Source organism: Metarhizium brunneum, chromosome 7, assembly GCF_013426205.1.
Source record: "Metarhizium brunneum chromosome 7, complete sequence".
NCBI lineage: Eukaryota > Fungi > Ascomycota > Sordariomycetes > Hypocreales > Clavicipitaceae > Metarhizium > Metarhizium brunneum.
The window spans coordinates 2,651,025-2,671,144 of NC_089428.1; the positions used below are offsets into that span (position 1 = coordinate 2,651,025).

General features: G+C 43.3%; 6 protein-coding genes across 6 annotated transcripts; 4 read left to right on the forward strand and 2 right to left on the reverse strand.

Annotated features, from left to right (window-relative positions):
- Positions 1-432: 432 nt before the first annotated feature.
- G6M90_00g113580 (uncharacterized protein) lies at positions 433-2,779 on the reverse strand (the record flags this gene model as incomplete). Its single annotated transcript, XM_066131893.1, has 4 exons — positions 433-1,403; positions 1,451-1,812; positions 1,867-2,580; positions 2,628-2,779. 4 exons carry the CDS (start codon positions 2,777-2,779, stop codon positions 433-435), a joined length of 2,199 nt encoding a protein of 732 aa, XP_065987834.1.
- A 1,888-nt stretch (positions 2,780-4,667) lies between these two features.
- Positions 4,668-5,900, reverse strand: G6M90_00g113590 (uncharacterized protein; the record flags this gene model as incomplete). Its single annotated transcript, XM_066131894.1, has 3 exons — positions 4,668-5,221; positions 5,292-5,593; positions 5,650-5,900. The coding sequence occupies 3 exons, from the start codon at positions 5,898-5,900 to the stop codon at positions 4,668-4,670; spliced, it is 1,107 nt and encodes a 368-aa protein (XP_065987955.1).
- A 1,854-nt stretch (positions 5,901-7,754) lies between these two features.
- Positions 7,755-8,015, forward strand: G6M90_00g113600 (uncharacterized protein; the record flags this gene model as incomplete). The annotated part of the gene is made up of 1 exon (XM_066131895.1): positions 7,755-8,015. One exon carries the CDS (start codon positions 7,755-7,757, stop codon positions 8,013-8,015), a length of 261 nt encoding a protein of 86 aa, XP_065988006.1.
- Positions 8,016-11,423: 3,408 nt separating this feature from the next.
- G6M90_00g113610 (uncharacterized protein) lies at positions 11,424-11,733 on the forward strand (the record flags this gene model as incomplete). Its single annotated transcript, XM_014684261.1, has 2 exons — positions 11,424-11,546; positions 11,608-11,733. The coding sequence occupies 2 exons, from the start codon at positions 11,424-11,426 to the stop codon at positions 11,731-11,733; spliced, it is 249 nt and encodes an 82-aa protein (XP_014539747.1).
- Positions 11,734-12,663: 930 nt separating this feature from the next.
- curA (NADPH-dependent curcumin reductase) lies at positions 12,664-13,859 on the forward strand (the record flags this gene model as incomplete). Its single annotated transcript, XM_014684260.1, has 3 exons — positions 12,664-12,844; positions 12,921-13,430; positions 13,495-13,859. 3 exons carry the CDS (start codon positions 12,664-12,666, stop codon positions 13,857-13,859), a joined length of 1,056 nt encoding a protein of 351 aa, XP_014539746.1.
- A 947-nt stretch (positions 13,860-14,806) lies between these two features.
- RTG2_1 (Retrograde regulation protein 2) lies at positions 14,807-16,764 on the forward strand (the record flags this gene model as incomplete). Its single annotated transcript, XM_014684259.1, has 2 exons — positions 14,807-14,988; positions 15,075-16,764. 2 exons carry the CDS (start codon positions 14,807-14,809, stop codon positions 16,762-16,764), a joined length of 1,872 nt encoding a protein of 623 aa, XP_014539745.1.
- Between the last annotated feature and the right edge of the window lie 3,356 nt (positions 16,765-20,120).

Genomic DNA, 20,120 nt, shown 5'->3' on the forward strand with positions numbered 1-20,120 from the left:
TGATAAGTGATGAGAGTCTTGCACCGGAATGTGGGAGTTAAAAGCTCACCATGTGTCAATATTTCCAGTTTGCACACAGTTCCTTAGCCACGGCAAAGAAAGAGTTACTAATGCCATCTCGTACTCACTCAGTGGGAGGCCAGTCAGGGCGGTCATGCGATGTCTCAATTGCACAGGAAACCAAGTGTCAGGGGGGGAACTTGGTTATAATTGCCTGTTGGCGATGTGCGCGATTCTGAATTAACGTGCCTTAAGTTATCATGGTCATTCACTTGGCTAGTTACTCAAAATTTGTAAGGACCCGTAGCTTAGAATGACATTGTACCCCAAAATCTAGTGAAGTTCTCCTTTAGCGTGACAACGACTCTGACAGATCTTTCCTGACAGACTTTGAACTCCGATCACTGCTTTATCATACACTTCTGATGTTAATCAAAATTTCCCCAGACCCTTATATCTGTTGAAGTTATTATAGCTATGAGCCGCTGTCAGGTGAGCTTGTAAGGATTGAAGTTCGTGGAACACAAGCTTCTTGTCTCGGCATCTTGGCTCAGGGCACATCACCGAGTGTTCAACAAGCCCTTTGAGATGCCGAGATATGAGGTGATCCCTTGCTCGATAAGAGGAGCAAAACTTTTTAAACCTTTGACTTGGAGGCGCACGGTCATCCCAGAAGCACATGAAGCATTGGTTCGTCTCACATTTTGTGGGAAAGTGATCCGTCTTGATCTTCGCCCCAGACTTCACACGCCGCTGTTCCCGCTCTCTCCCAAGCAGTATCATTGCATTTGTAGTATAAATGCGATGTTTCAACTTCATTCCATCATCTAAATCGCACGTATCGGCGCATATAAGCTCCGCTAGCAGCCGGCGCTCTTCCAGATTGTAAGAAGGTTGGGGGCTCCACGTATCGGGGCCAAGGTCAAGGAGTGAACCGGCTTCATCCTCCAGTTGAGAATTTATTTCTAGGGTGCTGATCGTGCTGAAAAACTCTTGTCGTGTTGTTGCTTTGGCCAGCTTCCGGAGATATGCTCTCGTTGATCGTACTTTATTTTCCACGGTACGATACAGCTGATGCAGTTTTGTGCCATGCACTTCTGCTTCTCTAATGCTCCCCGACTCACGACGAACTTCTCGGCTCAGGCTATCCCGAAGCTCAATAAGTTTGACCAGCGTCGGATTTGTTCTGATGTTTTCAAGTTCAAGATGACTGGCATTGGTTGGAGCTCGCGGGTCGACGTTGCGACTCATATGACCCGCTGCTTTCAACAAAGCCTTGTTTGAAGGGCGACCAAGGAAGGCCGCGACAGTGTCACACTGGACGCGCTGGTTAATGTAGGCTTGGTAGGTGGCTGCGTTTATATGACACATGACCTGCTGAAGTTGCGCCTGCGTCGCAACGGCTAGATAAAGTTAGTTCGCGCAACAGAAACCAACGACAACATCTTACCTTCAACACCTTCTCCAGCACCGCGTCGGATGCAGTATGGATTTAAGATTTGCATAAACCCCGTAACAAGTCCCAGCCTCTGAAGGTAGTAAAGGTACGTATGATAACGGAGTGCCTCCGTGTCGGATGTTCGGACCGTTCCGTCGCTGGTTGGCACCGCTTGTCGAAAGATGGGCTTGTTTGAGATGTCCTTTCTCCATTCAAACTCAAGTGAGCGTCTAGGGGGGCGGACTTTTATCTTGTAGAAGTCTTGAACTGTTTGAATATTTGCCTCGAAGGCTTGATCCAGAATGGCAAGAGCCAAAAGATGAAGGACGGCATCGAATAAAAGGTCATCCACCTCGTAGAAAATGAACGTTTTCCTGCACAATCACCGTTAGGCGATAATTACGCTGCCCTCATGCTGAAATACTCACGGATTCTCTCTCCTCTCCCACCCTTTAGTATACCTAAGCGTCACTTCCATTGCTGGAAGATCTCTTCCTTCTTCCGGGTTTTTGATAAGTATCAACTTGACGTCGCCGTATGTAATTGTCTTAAAGTCATCTTCTTTCGGGTCCCATTCCTCCGTATAGTCTTCCGATTCTGTATCTTCATCATCAATACTAAAATAGTGATCATTGATGGCTTTCCTGTTCAGCTTTTTGTACGCAAAAACCCTCGGACGCGTTGCCGTGTATGCTTGCAGAAGGATCAGAAGTGCCAGTTGTATTCGTTGGCGCTCGTCCGGAAAGACAGATGTATCGTGGACCCAGTGATGATGCTGCACTAAGTAAACGTCATCGACATCCATAACCGGCTTCTCATTAATAGATGTGTCCAGCTTGTAACGAATTGTGAGATATCCATTAATATACTGTACTAGGTGTAAGTCGAGGTCTCTGAACGGTGTCTTGCTCTCAAGGTATGCTGATCTCACATCATTGATCTCTTCATTTGCCTGGTTGTTGAAATCAACACCAACGGATTTCCGGTAAACCTGAAAAAGGATCCTTTTATATGCGTGAACAGTGCTTCGTTTGCGTATTCGCCGGTACGTATCCAGCATCCACTCTAAAAACGTCATAATGTCTTCTTTGGAGGCATTCTCGAGGTGACTGATGTCATTGACAGACAAGTGGCAGCAGTGCCTAATTGCATTAGAGTTTACGTTACAGAACCATGAACTGTCGCTCACCTCGTCCATTTCAACTTGACCCCGTGCATATTCACTTTGGTCGTGTCTGCATGGCGCTTTCGAATGGCACCATGCTTAGCGAGATGTTTACGCTTCGACCGATAGTATTCCGGAGGATGCTGAATGCGTGGTGATTTCCTTTTTGTGGCCATGTTTGAGCAGTTGATAAAGTGGTTATACAGTAAACCATGTTAACGGTGGGCGCCGTGTTTCCTTCCTGCTCATATAGCCACCCAGCTACTAGATAGTTACCACATCCAGAATAAATTAAAAATAATACAAGCGCCGTGTTGTGGGCCCCCGGGCACAGCTGACGCGGGCGTGCATGGGTGGGGCCCGGCGTGGTCCGCACCGGCGCTTCGCAAATTGTCCTCCAAAAGCGGCATCCCAACTTCCAAAAAATGACACCACTACCTCCATAAATGGAGGCACATTTGCGGTGAACCTGTACTTTTGTTGTAATTATATCATAAATTGCCTTTTAAAAAAGCAAGACGTTTTTCTGTCCTCAATTTAGCCAAGTTGCCATGTGGATATACCAATAGCATCTCCCGGCCTTATCCTTTAATGTGTTTCACATGTCTCTTACGGTATCGTGGAAAATTCCACCCGGCCATTAAATTTCAACGGCATAAGCCTCCAGAAGGCCTGCTTTCAATGATAGCAGCTATCAGCACAACCGAAAAGCCTCAAACTGGCCTAAAAAGCCACCTATAAATGCTGTAGCCACAGCTCCGGAGCTTCCTAATAACTTATAGATAACCTGTAATAGCTATAATAAGGGCCTGTTTTCCGTAGCAAGGTAACTTCAATCCAAGGACTTCGTTACTGTTCAATTCCATCCATGGCTATCAATTGTGATGCTAAAAGACTCTCTACCCATATTTATTAATACCGGCTGGGATTGTATTCCATAAACATCACAGTTCCTACTACATTACGGCAGTTGTAAAAGTCTGTACAATTCAATTTCCTTGCGCGTTGTCGTCTTCCTTGGGTTTAGGGCAAGGCGTATCGATTTTTCCTTTAGACAATATACCGCGACGCAGCTCAATCCGGTCAGAGTCGTTGTTCACTTTGGAGGAATTATCTGTGAGGTGTACTGAAGTGGCGCTTACAGTTATATATAACTCTCTATCTCATCACAATAGAAGAGGCTTGTATCTCATGTCTTCGACAATGAGTCGGTGCCAGACATATGTTTACTAGAAGTGAAAAATATTCTCCCCCCAACTCTTAGCCCTCAAAATACACTGCCGATAGCAACCTAATCTTAGTTCATGGCTTTCTGATGCTTATATATATATATAATATGTAGCTGATCATTGTTTGCCTTAATCCTACATTTTCAACTCCGCCGTGCCATCATCATCAGACGCGTACTCACCGAAGCCATTCAACACCGGGGTTTACGGACGCATGGGTGGGACATCGATCGTTTCACAAGCAACTGCTAGTTACCGTGTCGACTAAGACATAGCACCAGCAAATTCAAGTATTATAACCTCATAGTTCTGCCAACTTGTTCTCTCATGGCTATCAATTTTCCTGCTTTCTCAGACTGTGACCCCGGACGTTTCAATCTATCAAAAAGAGAAAGTAAATGCAACCAATTTAGCATCACAGGTTATCCATGCCCCAAATATACTATTTATAACGACTGCACACACCAAGAGGTGAGTACCACGGACGGCCATATCCAGACAGACATTTGGCACGCCAAGATCTCGGCGACGGCTGTGACGGGGCTGCGAGGACACGGTGACGGTATTGTTGAATTTGATGGGTGATAGCTGCTAAGGAAAGTTTAAAGTAGGCCACAACGTATAACTGACACCGTATATTATAACCTGTACGGTGTACGGGACTCTTTGTGCCATATGTGTGCTTGTATTCTTGCTGGCAAATATTGGTTCAAAGACTTTAAGGAATCAGCTCGAATATAACCTGCTAGCCATCTCAGGCATCTAGCTACGGTGAGTTTCCCACGTACAACCCAAATGCCCGATTGCGGGCGATAACCCACACCATCATATCTAATTACTTGGAAACAACAGGTACAAACTTCTTTTCAAAGGTGCGAGTCTTGTCGCTCACAATTCCCATTGAACCCTCTAGATATGGGACAAAACGGAATTCAGGCCTTTCACCTTCAAGTGGTATGAGCTTGAATAAAATTGCACTCGTGTCACTTTTTTTGCTGGTAGAAAAGTTAATATTCCATCCTTGTTGGTACATCTTGCTGTACCGCAGACGCTTATTGCCTCTATTCTCCCAAGCAGATAGAAACTGCATTGCACCAAGGGGCTGTTCATTTTGCTGGAGGGCGAATACCCAGGCCTCTGGCTTTTTAGTTTGTATCGGCTTTCTGTCGCTGCTAAGGACTGGAATCCAAAAGTTGTGCATGACGAGATGGTGATTGCTATTATCCGCTTGTTGCCACTTCAACCACTGACTGCCATCCTGATTACCGGAATCTTCAAGGCCCGGCTTGAGGAAGCGAAGGCCAGGCGGGTAGAGCTTCAATAGCGTGTTGGAAATCGTCGTTACTTGGTCCTGGCATTCTTTATGTAGACGTTCTGCGTCAGTCTCGGCTATAAATGAAGTCAGTGAAATTGGTTCAATACAGTAATTGCGAATAATAAAAAAAGAGAGGAGACGAACTGTGCGATGTAAACAAACTTAATACAAGCCCTTGACGAAGAAGATACGTAATCGGGCCTAAATGATTGTCCATTTCTTTCACATAATCAGACATGTGATAATAGAGGTTTTTTTCATCGTTCAACTTCGATATTGCCTGTTTATGCCAAACGTATATCGCGCCAGCATCCTGACCAGGTAAACCCATAATCGTATTATAGATGGAGAAGGTACTATAGCGAATACCAAGGTTTTCGTCCCGAAGTGCAGAGACAAGTTCAGCATAGGCCAAATCAGTCGCATTGATTTGTCCGCCGTTGAGTCTATTAAACAATATCAGTCATGTTATTCGTTATTGGCGTATAATAGTGCAACGTACTTCTTGAAATCATCCATAACCTCGTCCATACGCTTTGACCAATATAGAATGCGTCTCATAGACTCTAAAATCTCGACCTTGATAGATAAATTTTCAATCTGCCGGGCTACTTCGTGTTGCCCGGCACTAATACTCTGTAGCAGCTCAGTGGTATGTGCAGCATCATGCTGTGAAAGAGATTTCCAGGCTGCTTTCACCGCAAATGTGGCAACCCATTTGCCAACACCCACGAGTAAAGACACAGCCACCATGTTGGTAGAAGTTGAGAAAGGGTGGCTTGAACGTCTTGACAACAATGGCCTTGATAGTGTAGAGTGTAAATATGAGTTTGTATGAGTTTGGAAGATGGCTCCTGCTTTCTTTCCCATGATATACGAGCAGCATCTCTATATCTTTTATACTCACATGTCACCATTTCTTTTGCTAATTTTTAGACCTTTCAGCCTTGTAGGGGCATTCTCTAAGAGCTGCGCAGAAACACCGTTGTCGAATATGGTATGATTATGCATAACGTACATGGTACAATATTAGAAACAAAATCATCTTGTTGATGGCCTGTCAGGTCTAGCCCAACAAGGCAAATCATTAGTGTTCGCACAAGTCCGAACCAGAATACCGTAGAAGCAAAAGGGTACGCATTGAACAGTTCCCTCGTGACTCGTTTAATTGACACTATATAGCCATGTCTAGAGGAAAGCTCGGGCCTAGCCCAGACCATATCATGGCCAAACTATTTACACGACCGATCTTGGCTTCAGGCAAACGTTGGATGACGAGATAAAGCATAGCTGGGCTTAGAGGAGTGACTTGGGAGATAAACGAGTCATTCCAGGGGCACATCCAGCCGGACAGCTGCGTTATGAATACAGCTGTGGATAGCATTTCTCCAAACTAGGTATTGCGCAGCTTTACAAAAGAACATTGAACTTATTGAGGCATTGATACGTCATTGCCCCCCGGTGGAGTCACCAGCTCCTCGTATTTGGGGCGACGGATAGAGTGCGGACATTAATCCATATTCCGCCTAGGGGGAGGTCCCTTGATGGCCTAGACATAAGGCTATTGATGCCGGTGTCTACGGCTCGACAAGTTTGGTACGATAATTTAAACCCCATATTTCCCCTCGCACTGCCCTACGCCCTACCAAGGAACGGTTCATCGACTATTGATGAAGGCGAGGCTTTTTCAACCCGAGCCCCTGCGTGCGTGTCCTTGTATTAATCCTAGCTAATAAAAGGCTGTATGTAAAAGGGGTGAAATTCCGCGGCGTCCGTATGTGGGCCAATTCCCTAGTTCCGGGACGTAACAAACAATCAACTACCGTAATTAGTTACTCTTTCCAAGATGAAGATAATTTTACGGTCGACTGATGCGTCTGTTTAGTAACTAGGTAATGTGCATATCAGCAAGCGCTGATTCTATGCAAAGTGCAGGCCAGTTTCGTGGTAACCAACCCGCTGGAACGCCATGGCTAGGTAACTAGGCAGTGTTTTAAAGATCGTGACAATTCAGGCCGTCTGATGTATTTACTACGAAGCGTGGGCTGCGTATCGGCGTGTCCATGCAGATGGCAAATCTGAACACATGCCAAGCAAATACTCTGTTAGATAGGAACGCGAACCCATGTCCCGCCCAAGAATAGTTGGCCCGACTTCATCTTCCGGCATCTCTTTGACCGGGAATTAGTGTCGTATAACGCTATTTCGCGATATCCGGGCCAATACTCGTCAACTTCCTCGATTTTAATTGGCTATTTATCGCCTACCTTGCTTTATGGCCGGGAAAATCAACATGTGTTTTTTCATATAAATTTACATATCAAGGTACATGGAGAAGCCGGCTTGTGGTAATCGCTGTCGTAATTGCTAGTAAATCCCGACACCGGCATTTAAAGGGACCCAGCCAAAAAAAAGGGCACCTGGGTCAAGTGCTTAATAACATACATAGAGGGGATACTTGTGAACTGGGGCCAAGAGATGTGGAATCCAATCCGGGATTATGCTGGTTCGTTCCATCACCGTTTTTCCCGCAAGACCGGAATATCCTTAATAGTCACCAGGGCGGGGAAATGGGTACCGGTCGTACCTTGGGAAGATGGTTCGAGAATGAGCCAGCCTTCTTCCGCATCTGACGTCGGGCACCTTGCCTCCACCCGCCGGGGAAGAACGAGAGCTGTTCCTGAAGTTCGGTCGATGACCGTAAACGCCGAGATCCAGAAATTCCACTATCTTCTATTCCTAGAACTATTATGGGCCAGGATTCTCAACGTAGTTCTTATGAATTCCATATCACCAGGACCGCCTTCAGGAGAAGAGCCCCAAGGCGAGGAATCAGACTTGTCGGCGGGCTATGCAAAGCCTGGTTGAAGACTCAGAGATCATTGATTCCTTGGGATTTCCCCCATAGCTCAGACACACCACTTTTATTTAACCATTAAAATGGCATTTCCCTGTTATTCAAATAGAAGACCAGTTAGGTGGTGCGTGTACACACCACAAAAAAAAGTGCATAAATCTCATCAGCGGTGGTGTGACATGCATTCCACCTGCCTCCTGGCCAAGTCTTTAGGCTCCTTGATTATAAGAAAATGGAATCTTCAATAGGGACTCCAGCCGCTTTCAATTCTCTCATAGGACCCGCCTTTTGGAGTTCTGCGTAAGTAGGAGATTCAAGAAAACCCTTCCGCACCTGCCCAGACAGAAAAGGTGCCATATGTCTGGTGGATCATCCTCTGGAAATACGCTACTACATATGTCTGGTAGCTTTTCTTACGTCCATGTAGCCTTTAAAAAAGAAGTTCGCCATTGAGTTTACGCTATAGACGTCTTTGATATATGGGGGAAGATCCCCCACACCCGGCTGACCCTGCATCAGGCCATGTGCATAGCAGATTCCAACTAGACGATAAGAAGATGCATTTGATGCATGGCCTATCGACGAACGACGAGAGGAGTTGCGGATCCGAAAAGAATGACTACTTCATCCCCAATTTGTTTTTTTCTTTTTTAGTGCTAGGCCCATGTAGTCGTTCATCATGAAGAGACTCCGCATTTTACAAGCCGTAGAACGTCTTGAAGCGGATTCCACTGACTGTTTTGGCTCCTCGCCAAATATACGCATGATGAAGTTGACAGAGTCGTGATTCGCAGGGCATTCGCCTCCCAGTACGTACGGATGCCACCACTCTGCGAAACTATCGGCGCATAGCATGGAGCATAATGCCTCCAAAAGGCTTTCTCCTGTTTTTTACTTCTTTTTAAAACTAGCAAAGTGGGAAAATAGTAGTCTGATTGCTTCAATTGCCTGAAAATTACTTAAGAGCTGCGCATTTCCATCTACTGGAATGATATCATTAATGACGCCACAGCGGACGCCTAGAGCTTGAAGGAAATGGCCTTCAATACAAAAGGAACTGGGTCCCAATTCTGCAACGTGTCGATTTATAAAATGCAAGTGATAGATGGTCAATGGCGTAGAGCCGTCCGGGACCCAGCTAGGCAGACAGATAGCAGGGGAGTCCCGCAGCTCACACTGCCGCAAAAAATAGGGCTCTTCGAAATGTGCCATGTGCTACGATGTTACATTAATATACAGATCCGAAGTTGTCTTGCCATAGTCTGGAATAATGCCGAGTTTTTGTTCATCTTCGTCTAGCCGGTTGAGAACACCAAATGCTTATCTCTTGGGTCGAAACACTCCGCACCTCTGGTTTCTTGTCTGAGGGAAGTAAGAGAAATGCGTCGTTTGGAAGTCAAGACAACGGTATCAACAATCTGCAGCCTATCACGAGGAGCCACACGAGAAGTAGTATCCAGTGTTCGTGAGAGCGGCTTCCGGAAGAATAAAAAAATTGCAGGGCAAAAGTCTGATCAATTTATCCCTTTGGGGCCTTTGGGACCACATAGTAGGGCGGCAGAAGGTCCGCCAAGTCCAATCTCTTGTCGAATCAAAAGTCTCCCAAACAATGGGCGACATATGGGCTCATACAGAGCCGTAAGTTCTCTCTTTCCAAGTGGGATCTCGTGACTCAAGTCCACCCAGTGCAACTCTGTAGCACATCTGGGCGTCAACGAGCCCGTGCCAAAATCAACATTGATCAGACCAGAAATAAAGTCCAGTTGTTGTAGGACATAGGTGCTATAGAGTTCTTCAAGCCCAAGAAATGGGAAAACCGGGTTTGCTAAGCGATAGATATCACCCATCACGGAAACTTGCTGGGTCCGCTCAAGGGTATTCTTCTGATCAATGCAGATTACATCAGCCCAAACTGGACGTCGGTGGTCTGGGTATCGGAGTTGCCTAATAGCGGATACGAGATTCTCCGTTATTAATGTGAGATCGACTTATGGATTCATCGTAGACATGAACCATGACAGGACTATCTTGTATAATAGTGTTGCATATCTCGGTGGACTGTCGGGGTCAAGAATTTCATGGCGGATGACGATATGAACTGGAGCCGAAACGATTCGGTACGAGCCTCAGTCCGATACAGTAAAAGTCAACCTTTTACGAATATTATATTAGTCACAAAATAATTTATACTATGGGTATTAAATAGATGAAACCGTTGTCTCCCTATTGGCCTACACCAATCCAAGTACTTTAGAAAGACTGGCATATAGAATCCACTTGCGAACAAATCTTTGGCGTGATTCGGATATGGTAATAACTGACTGCCCACTGGCAAATTGATCACGTATTGACGAAAAACTGGTTCAAATGTAGTGGAACAATACTGCTTTGGCTGTGTGCCTAGTGTATGTAATGTGTAGTAAACCTGCTCTCCCGATATCGGATTAATTTACCAGAGGCCATATGTGTCAACAGAAATATAAGGGGGTGTGTTTGCTGTCCAATTAGAGCTCGTTCTTCTTGTGACAATAGGGTATCAGGATATCCGAGTATGCCCCCCGCACGGGTAGTTCTGCCAAGATAAACCCTAAGTACTTAATTCCTTGAGGAATCCAGCCGTTACATATAGGCTCTCTAGTCGCAGTGTGTTGCATTTGTATCAGATCTCTGCACTCAACGTTGGCATGTTAGACCGTCGCGAGGACAACGTAGTGATTTCTCGAAGTAAAAGTAAATCATCAAAGAGGCTAATAAACAAACCTAGATGGATTTACGAGCTCATTAACGATCCAGATAGTCTTTGTAGGCTGAGCAAGTAGTATAAATCGAAGGAAAGGGCTCTCAAAATGCCCAAATAAATCGACAATCGTATCTGATATGATGGTCTCATCCCTACACTTATTTTACTCCTGGAACCCGGTCGAGCTTAAACGAGCTTGCTTCTAGAATAAGTATTAAACAGTGATGCTGAGCGCAATTGATGTCATGACGCACGACAATCACCCTTGAGCCACGCCCAAAACATCCACTTATATTACACACTGTCCTAAAGTTAGCCTCGTTACTCAACTTTGCCCGTCATTCACACCAAAACCAGGACGGCGTTACCATTTGCAGTCCCAATCCGCACTATGCAGCAGAGACACAGGATCAAAGTGAAATGGTGTGATCAAGTGGCGGGATAGAACATCTTATTGGACATTACGAAGCTATGACGTTGCCGTTGTAACATGGCTGACTGCTGTGGCGGCATGCTCTCGCCGGGCACATGATGCTTCTGAGGGGAAGCTATAAAACGGTCAAGCTGTGCCCCGGTGGCAAATTGTTGACTCGAATACCTTTCAACTCTTTGGCCAAGAGACTAAAGATCTGACTTGCAACGTAAAAAGCTACAATCATCTTCAATACATCAATACACAATGAGCGATCCAGCACACCCACATCCCAATCCAAGACATCCGGATTACGAGACGGGACTCACGGATGAGGCGGTAATCGAGGGCCACGACCTGATTCAGCACGCCGAGGAGGAGGAGGAGAGAGTATGCAGCGCTTCAAATAGTCCAACAACTGGCCAGGTTTTTCGCTAACCATGTGAACCAGATGCATCCAGACAAGCCAGAGCCGACGATGCCGGTAGCAAACCCACCGGCTGGGCAGCAGGCCAAACATGACAAGAAGGAGTCAACAATGGACAAGGTCAAGCACGCGTTGCATTTAAACAAGTAACCAACAACGCCGTGCGTGACTTGACGGATTGGTGACTTGGACGTTGCCAAGTCGGGACTTTCGCTTTTCATAAAATGGGTTCAATGTTTCAAAGGCTCGGTTATATTGGTTATTGGAATTCGCTGTGGGCCTCCAGATTGTCACCAAGTCAAATTGCCCCAGCAAAGTCTTTTTTTTTTTTTTGGTGGCCGTAACTGGTGGCTGTCGCGGAACAGCAACAGGATTATAATGGCATTCTCTCCGGGGGGAATGGTGAAGACACGGACAGGTTACTGCATGAAAAATTGGACTACTTGACAGTAATTAAATCAGTTGACGTCTTTTGAACATGGGCGACCGCAAAAAACAGCTATGCCGTGTCGTAAGGCCGATTCAATTACAAAGTCAAAGGATGCACAGTGGCCGTAGTAGAAAAAGAAATCAATCGACTACCGGTGAAAATACTGGCATTTCACCCCATTGGAACGCAAACATGTACGTGATTTGCATACCCGTGCCGAGCCATGCCTACATGTACTCGACGCATTAGAAAGCATCCGTGGAGAGATGGAAGCTTGTTCGGTGACCTCGGAGCATCGTTGCAGCCTCGGCAGTGACACCGGGCTTCATGACAGCATCAATCCCGACGTCGATCTCCCCACACTTCGTTCATTTAGCTTCGACTCGTTTATTTACGCACCACGGCGAGTGGGCTTTCCCGAGGTTTACAACATAGCAGCTCCCGATCCGGCAACGTCTCCGGGTTGCCGTGCTCATACTTGAACAATTCCAGTTACTTCAGCCGAACGCCAGCACTGTTGTATTACCAATCTCGATATTGCTGGCGTGGCTGAAAAGTGGATAGATGACTTCTGGAGGACGCTTATAAACGATGTCGCCTGGCCGTCTGGACATGTCAATACGCCCGTCCTGGTCCATCTCGCAGCGACAATGAAGCAAGACAATCTGTCCGTGGTCCTTGCCGAGCGGCCAACCGGTGCCATTATTCCCGGCCAGACTTTTCACCAAAAGACTACGCCTTTACCGTCGCCCGCCGATCTGCAAGATGGCCAAATTCTGGTCGAGACGGTCTATCTGTCCCTGGACCCCGCCATGCGCGGCTGGTTAAACGGTGAGAAGTCAATGATGTGTCCATGGATCCCAAACAACACCAGCGCCATTGAATGCTGACGAGCCCCGTGGGCAAGACGTCCGTTCCTACCTCCCGCCCGTGAAGCTCGGCGCGGTCATGCGAGGAGCCACGGCAGCCCGCGTTCTCGCTTCCAAGAGCAAGCAGGCGGCCCCCGGGGACTACGTGAGCGCCATGTCCGGGTGGACGGAATACGCCGTCCTCGACGAGGGCCAGTTTGAGCCGGCGTCGTCGTTCCCCGGCCTCAACGCCAACGAACCCCAGGACATGCTCTCTGTCCTGGGGCTCACCGGCGCGACCGCCTGGTGGGGAATGACGCAGATCGGCGACCCCAAGCCCGGCGAGCTCGTCGTCGTCTCCGGCGCCGCGGGCGCGACGGGCAGCGTTGCCGGCCAGATTGCCAAGATCAAGGGCGCAACCGTTGTCGGCATCTGCGGCTCCGACGCCAAGTGCAGCTGGCTTGTCAATGAGCTCGGGTTCGACGTTGCGCTCAACTACAAGGCGTCTGATTTCAGGGACCAGTTCAAGGCCGCCACCAAGAGCTACATTGACGTGTATTTCGACAATGGTTTGTCCACCCCGTCACTGCGACTCCCGTCTCTCTGCCATGTTTGTCACTGACCAAGGACCAGTGGGCGGCGACATTCTCGACATGTGTCTGGCGCGGGCCAAGGAGCACTCGCGGTTTGTCATGTGCGGAGGAATCAGCCAGTACAACTCGGCCAACCCCGTCGGCCCCAAGAACATTGCCAGGGTGATTACCATGAGAATCAGGATGCAGGGCTTTATAGTGTTTGACCACCGGGACCGCATCCCCGAGATCCGGAGAGAGCTGTCGCAATGGCTGGCCGAGGGAAAGTTGAAGAAGACGGAGACAATCGTCAAGGGCGGACTGGCCGTCGCGGAGCAGGCCTTGGTGGACTTGTACAATGGTTCGAACCAGGGCAAGTTGCTGGTGGAAGTGAAGAGCCCGTCGGCACCTGCATTGAAGTTGTAATAGTGTTCCATTTATGCCAGGCGATGACAAGTTGAATGGAGAAATAATCCAACAGACCCCAGCCGATTCCTCGTCCCATGACTCTGAAACAGTCGCAGTGTTGTCATTATTCCAGCACCATGGCTCGGAGTAATATCAGTGAAAGAAATTTATAAAAAAAATTTGAAAAGGAAAAAACGCAAAGGACCATTGTCTCTCCAGTCATGGCTGTTGGCTACGTATTAGAACTATTTAGAGGAACAAGTTCGACAGGCAAATTCTGAAGCTACATGTGCTTATGCACCAGACTCAATACACGGCCAAGAATCAGTACCAGGGTAAGCTTCCCTCATTGGAGCAAAGCGTCAAGTCCATGTCTGGTGGCGTCTGGTGGAGGGCGAGCCATGGGTCGGATTGGCCAAGGATCCAACAAGCCAACTGCCGGGGTGCTACTCATATATGACGCACCAGACGTCAATAGTTCATCCCAGACCGCTTTGTTTGCTGCGACACGCTCCAGTCTTTTTCAGACGGGTCGGGAACCTTCATGGCCGCGTCTGTTTGCTGCCAGTATCTGGCAGCGATTCCGTAGTCCACAAGAATGCCCAATTCCCTAATGTCTGGTCAATGGAGGACATGTATTCCGATTTCCTGTTTTTTTTTTTTTTTTTTGCAGCATTTCCATTGTATCCCGTCTCGATTCCTGCGTGCCGAAGAGGCTAGCGTCAAATCCATCTCAAAACCGAGCACACCAGCATCTCGAAACCAATTGCGTCAATTAATTGCCCGAAAAGCTTAAATCCCAGCCATTGACGCTCGTTGCCAAGTACCCGGTACAGGTCCAGGGGGCTTCACGTTTCAACTCGGACAGAAATGGCACAAACTTGACAGAGCTCTTTTATTCTCGCTAGAAACTCACTGCTCACCAACTTCGGTCCAAGTGTACAGAGCACGAGTATTCTCTCGCCATGGCCGCGCGATGCGACAGCCCCGACTTCTCTGACTTTGAGCAAGTCGACGTTCCCGAGATTCCGCAAACCCCGCTGCTATCAAGCAGCCATGAACTTTCAGTCTCCTCCTCAACAGGAGATGGCCACCCGCCTTGGCAGGGCCATCGAGACAAACTGGTTGGCCTCGTTGACATGGGAAGGTATTGACATGTCAAGCTCCGCGCGCAGCTACCGCTCACCAGGCGTTCCACTAATCAAAGATTCGTATTCTTGTCTGCGACTGTAGCAACGGGATTCGATTTTCCATCACCGACCTCTCCGACCCATTGGCCCGAATACTCAATCCCGTCATAGTATACCGCTCGTCCATCTCCCTCTACGACGCGCAGTTTGACCCCGAGACCGGGGACCAGATCCCCATACCCGAGACTACCATCACCGCCGTGTGCGAAGTCCTCCAACGCTTCATGGTGGTGTGCAAAGACTTTGACGTCCCCGAGGAGCACATCTACCTTGTGGCCACGGAAGCCACCCGCCTGGCCAAGAACTCGGCGCAGCTGCTCCAATCCATCAAAGAAGCCACCGGCAAGAATGTCGAGTTGATTGAAAAGGAAATGGAAGGCCAGATAGGCGCGCTGGGCATTGCAAGTGGCTTCCTGACCATGGAAGGACTCGTCATGGATCTCGGCGGAGGCAGCACCCAGATTACCTGGATCATCAGCCGGCAGGGCCACATCAGGACGAGCACAAACGGGAGTGTTAGCTTTCCATACGGAGCGGCAGCCCTCACCAAGACGCTCGACGACATCAGGAAGGGAAAGGATGAAAAGGACGCCGACCACGCGGTAGAGCAGCTGCGCAAAGAAATGGTGAGTAATTTCAGGGATGCGTACCAGCGGCTTCAGGTCCCTCAGGCCATGGTGGAGGAGGCGCAGAGAGAAGGCGGATTCCGCATCTATCTCTCTGGAGGTGGCTTCCGAGGATGGGGTTACCTACTTCTGTACCTCAACCAATCCCAAGGAAAACACTATCCCATATCAATCATCAACGGCTACACTGTGGGAAGAGAGCAGTTTGAAGACACAAAGTCGATAGAAAAGGCCGCCAAGGCGGCTCGTGATATATTTCGCATCTCGGATAGAAGACGCTCCCAGGTCCCCGCCGTCGCTTTTCTGGTCAATGTTCTTGCCGAGGCGATCCCTCTTGGGATCAGGGAAGCGCATTTCTGCCAGGGTGGTGTGCGGGAGGGATACCTGTTCAGACAACTTGCTGCGAGGATCCGAAGAGAGGCCCCTCTCGAGGTCATCACCAGGAATTTTGCACCGGGATCCAGGCTCCAGATCCAAGAGCTCATCAGGGGAGCCATCCCAAAGCCGTCCAAGGACGCTACCAGGAGATTCCCGCCAGACTTTGGCGGCCATGTCATGGAGGCCTTTACCAACGTCATGTACGTCCACATGTTCATGTCGAAAGAGACGGCTTCCACGGCGGCGCTTTACTCGACGAGCTCCGGGATCCTGGCATCTACGCTTGGCGTGTCTCACCAAGACCGTGCGCGGCTCGCTCTCATGCTGCAAGCTCGGTATCGCGGGGAACTGCCACCCCGCGAGGTGGAGTTCCGCGATGCCCTCCGGGGCATCATCAGCCCAGAGGATGTCTGGTGGGCTCAGTACCTGGGAAGGGTTGGCTTTGTTATAACCTGCTTGTATCCCTCGGGCAAGGTGGACCCGGCCAATTTGAAGGTTCTCTTCTCCTCGTCGTGGTCGTCGACCCTGGGGAAAAAGGGAACCAAGGAAGGCCTTGTGCTCAAGATTTCTATTCGAAAGGTCAAGCACGACCCGGAGAAGTTGAAGAAGCTTGTGACGGATAACTTGAAAGTAATTGAAAAGTCAGGGAAGAAGAAGAATTGGGCTGGCAAGGACCAGTCCTGGGGGATGAAAGTTGAAGTGAGGGTAGCTGAGGAACAAATACTGTAGAGCGACAATTGTAACCACAGATTTGGTGCTACTTTGGCGATAAAGAAAGACGAAAATTCTGGGCATGTGCGATTGTTCATACGACATTCAGGGTAAGGGTTCCTTGTGATGGAGGAATGGGCATGAACAGAATCATCTTCTGTACCTGCCTAATCTAGAAATTCTACAGCTAAAGGCTTTGCAACATTTAACCCAGTGGAACGTTCTCCTTATCAAATTTCCTCTTCAATTCTGTGACTGCATTTAGCGTACAGCTCTCGGAGAACATCAAGCGTGTCGTCAATGCTATTCGCCTTGTTCATTATTGCTAAAATCTCTCGCCTGGCCCCGAGGCTAAGCATACCTCCAACCCTCCTTTTCATCAAGAGAGCCTCCAACTGTATCAAATCCCTCCGTAGAATGTAGTCTGATGGCAGTGTTTGGATACAGTGGATCAGCGTGAAGGAATACTTGTCTTCGTCAAGGTCTTCCGCAAACCCTTTCGCAATGAGCATATTCTCCTGAAGCAAGGTTCTGGTAGTCGTCGCGAGTCTGAAAGAAGAGTACATCTATTAGGAGCTGTATGCATGGACGCTGTAACCCACAGCGCCCCTATAAGATAATACATATATATCCCTCTTGCCATGCCCTTATATATAATTTTTATATAATTAAATAAGAATTATAATATTTACTTATTTTCTTATTTTTTTATGTTTTTTTAAGCCTTAATTAAGGCTATTATATTATTAATTATTAACCTAAAAATCTTATATTATAAGGTGATTATAATAGATTTTTCTCCCCTTTAATATTATTAATAATATTATTAGATTTATTAATATAATTAATTAAGCTTTTTAATATTTTTATTAAGGTTATTTTTACTTTTTTTTAATTATTAAAATAATTACTTTTATCTTTTTTATTAATTATTATAATAATTTTATTATATTAATAAGTAAAGCTTATAATATTTTTTAAGAAAGTTATTATAAAAGCTTAAAAATTATTTACTTTTTACTTTTTATGATTTTTAATTTTTTTATAATATTTATACCTTTTTATAATAATTTAATTATAAAAATAAAATAGGCTTTATAAAAAAGTTAAGTAGTAATTATTATAAATTACTTAGAGGCTATTAGGCTATATATATTTTATTTATATATAATTATAGCTCTTAATAATATTTAATATTATTAAGGCTTTAAAAAGGGATTTTAATAAGGTAAATTAATTACTTATTTTAATTATAAGTATTTTATTATATAAATATAAACTTTATATAAACTTATTAGATTATTAATATTATATATAATTATAATTAATTTATTAGGCTAATAATATATTTAATTTATTATTATTATATATTATAATAATTAAGCTTATTAACTAAAATTAATTAAATAAATATTATAGCTATATATAAAGCTATAAACTTTTTATACTTTTAAGGCCTAAAAAACCCTTATTTTATACTTTATAATATTATTAATAATTATTTTTATTTTTATTAATAGCTTTTTTTAGTTATAATAATTTATAAGCTTTTATTATAATACTTAAAGCTAAAAATATACTTTATAAAATTAAATTTTATAAGAGCTAACTTTAAGTTATAATTTAAACTTTTAATAAATATATTAAAAAATAAAAGTATTTTCTTAATATTTTAGGGATTAATAATACTTATAAAACTAATTATTATAGCTTTTATTTTACCTAAATAATTATTATTATTAATTAAAATATAATTATAAGTATTATATTTACTTTTTTATTATTAAAAATTATAAAAAGTTATTATTAAATACTTATATTACTTAATAAGCTTTAAGAAAAGTAAAATAATATTTAAAAACCTTTAATTATTATTATAAATATAAAGCTTATACTAAAAAATACTATAAATAATATTTTCTTAAAATACTAATAATAGCTTTATTATTTTTATTTATTTATTATTATTTAGGCTTAAATTAAATAGAATTAATAAGGTAATAAACTATAAATTATAAATAATAAGAAATATTATACTTTTAAAAATAACCTTATAAGGCTATTTAAAGCGTTTAAATAGCTTATAATTACTAATAAATTTAATAACTTTATAAATATTTAAAAATAAATAAAAAATATATATTATAAGTATTAAAGCGTTATTATTTATTATATATTTTAATAATAGTTTAATTAAATAAAGTAATAAGCCTTTTATTTTCTCTTAAATTATTATTATTTTAATTAGCTAATTAATAATCTAATAAAAGTATTATATTATAATCTTAAAAGCTATTTAATTATAAGTATAAGTAATTTTATTATACTTTTTTAAGTAATTTATTAAATAATAATAAAATTATATTATAATTATTTTAAAAAAATAGCTTAATAAAAGGTTAAGTAATAAATTAAATATATTAAAAAAAAGTATTTTATTAGGCTTTTTTATTAAATATTCTTTTAAGCTATTAATTTAATTAATTAATAATATTAGCTTACTTAAATAGCCTAAAAAAGTATAATATAGCTTTATTTTTATAAAATACTTTATAAATTTTAATAATAATTTATCTTATTATATACTTATCTTATTATTAATTATTAATATTATAACTAAAAGCTTAATAAAACTATTATTTATTTTTATTAATAGCTTTAAAAGCTTTTAATAAGCTATTAATTAAATTTAATAATAAATAATATAAAAATTATACTTAATATTAACTTCTAAGATATAAAGAACTTAACCCTTTAAATTCTTAACTTAATTAAGGTTAATTACTTATATAAAGCTTAAAATAACTAAATTAACCTTAAATAATATAATTTAATAATAATTTAATTATTATAACTAAATAAATTACCTTAAATAATATAGCTAGCTTTATAATTATAGCTATAATACTTAAATTAATAAGGCTTATAATAGCTTAATTTAAGTATTTAAAAAACTCTTATATAAGCTAAAATTAAAGGGTAATTACAGCTAAAAATATAAGGTAATTCTATAAGTAGCTTATAATTATTAAATAGTTTAAGAAATACTATTAAATTATAATAAAAAAAATAAAAAAAAGGCTAGTTAATCACCAAGACCTACTAATAACACAATTAATAGCTATACCTAGCTAATTTAATAATAATATATAATTTAAAAAATAATATATATATTATAATACATTAAATTTACTAGCTTAAAAAGTGATTTATAACTTTATATACTAGTAAAAGTATATATATAATAATAATAATAACTTATAACTATATAAGTTATACCCTAAAAAACTTAGAGTAATTTAATATAATATAAATTAATAAAGTCTTAACTTTTATAAAGCTTATTATCTTTCTTATAATTACCTTATTTTACT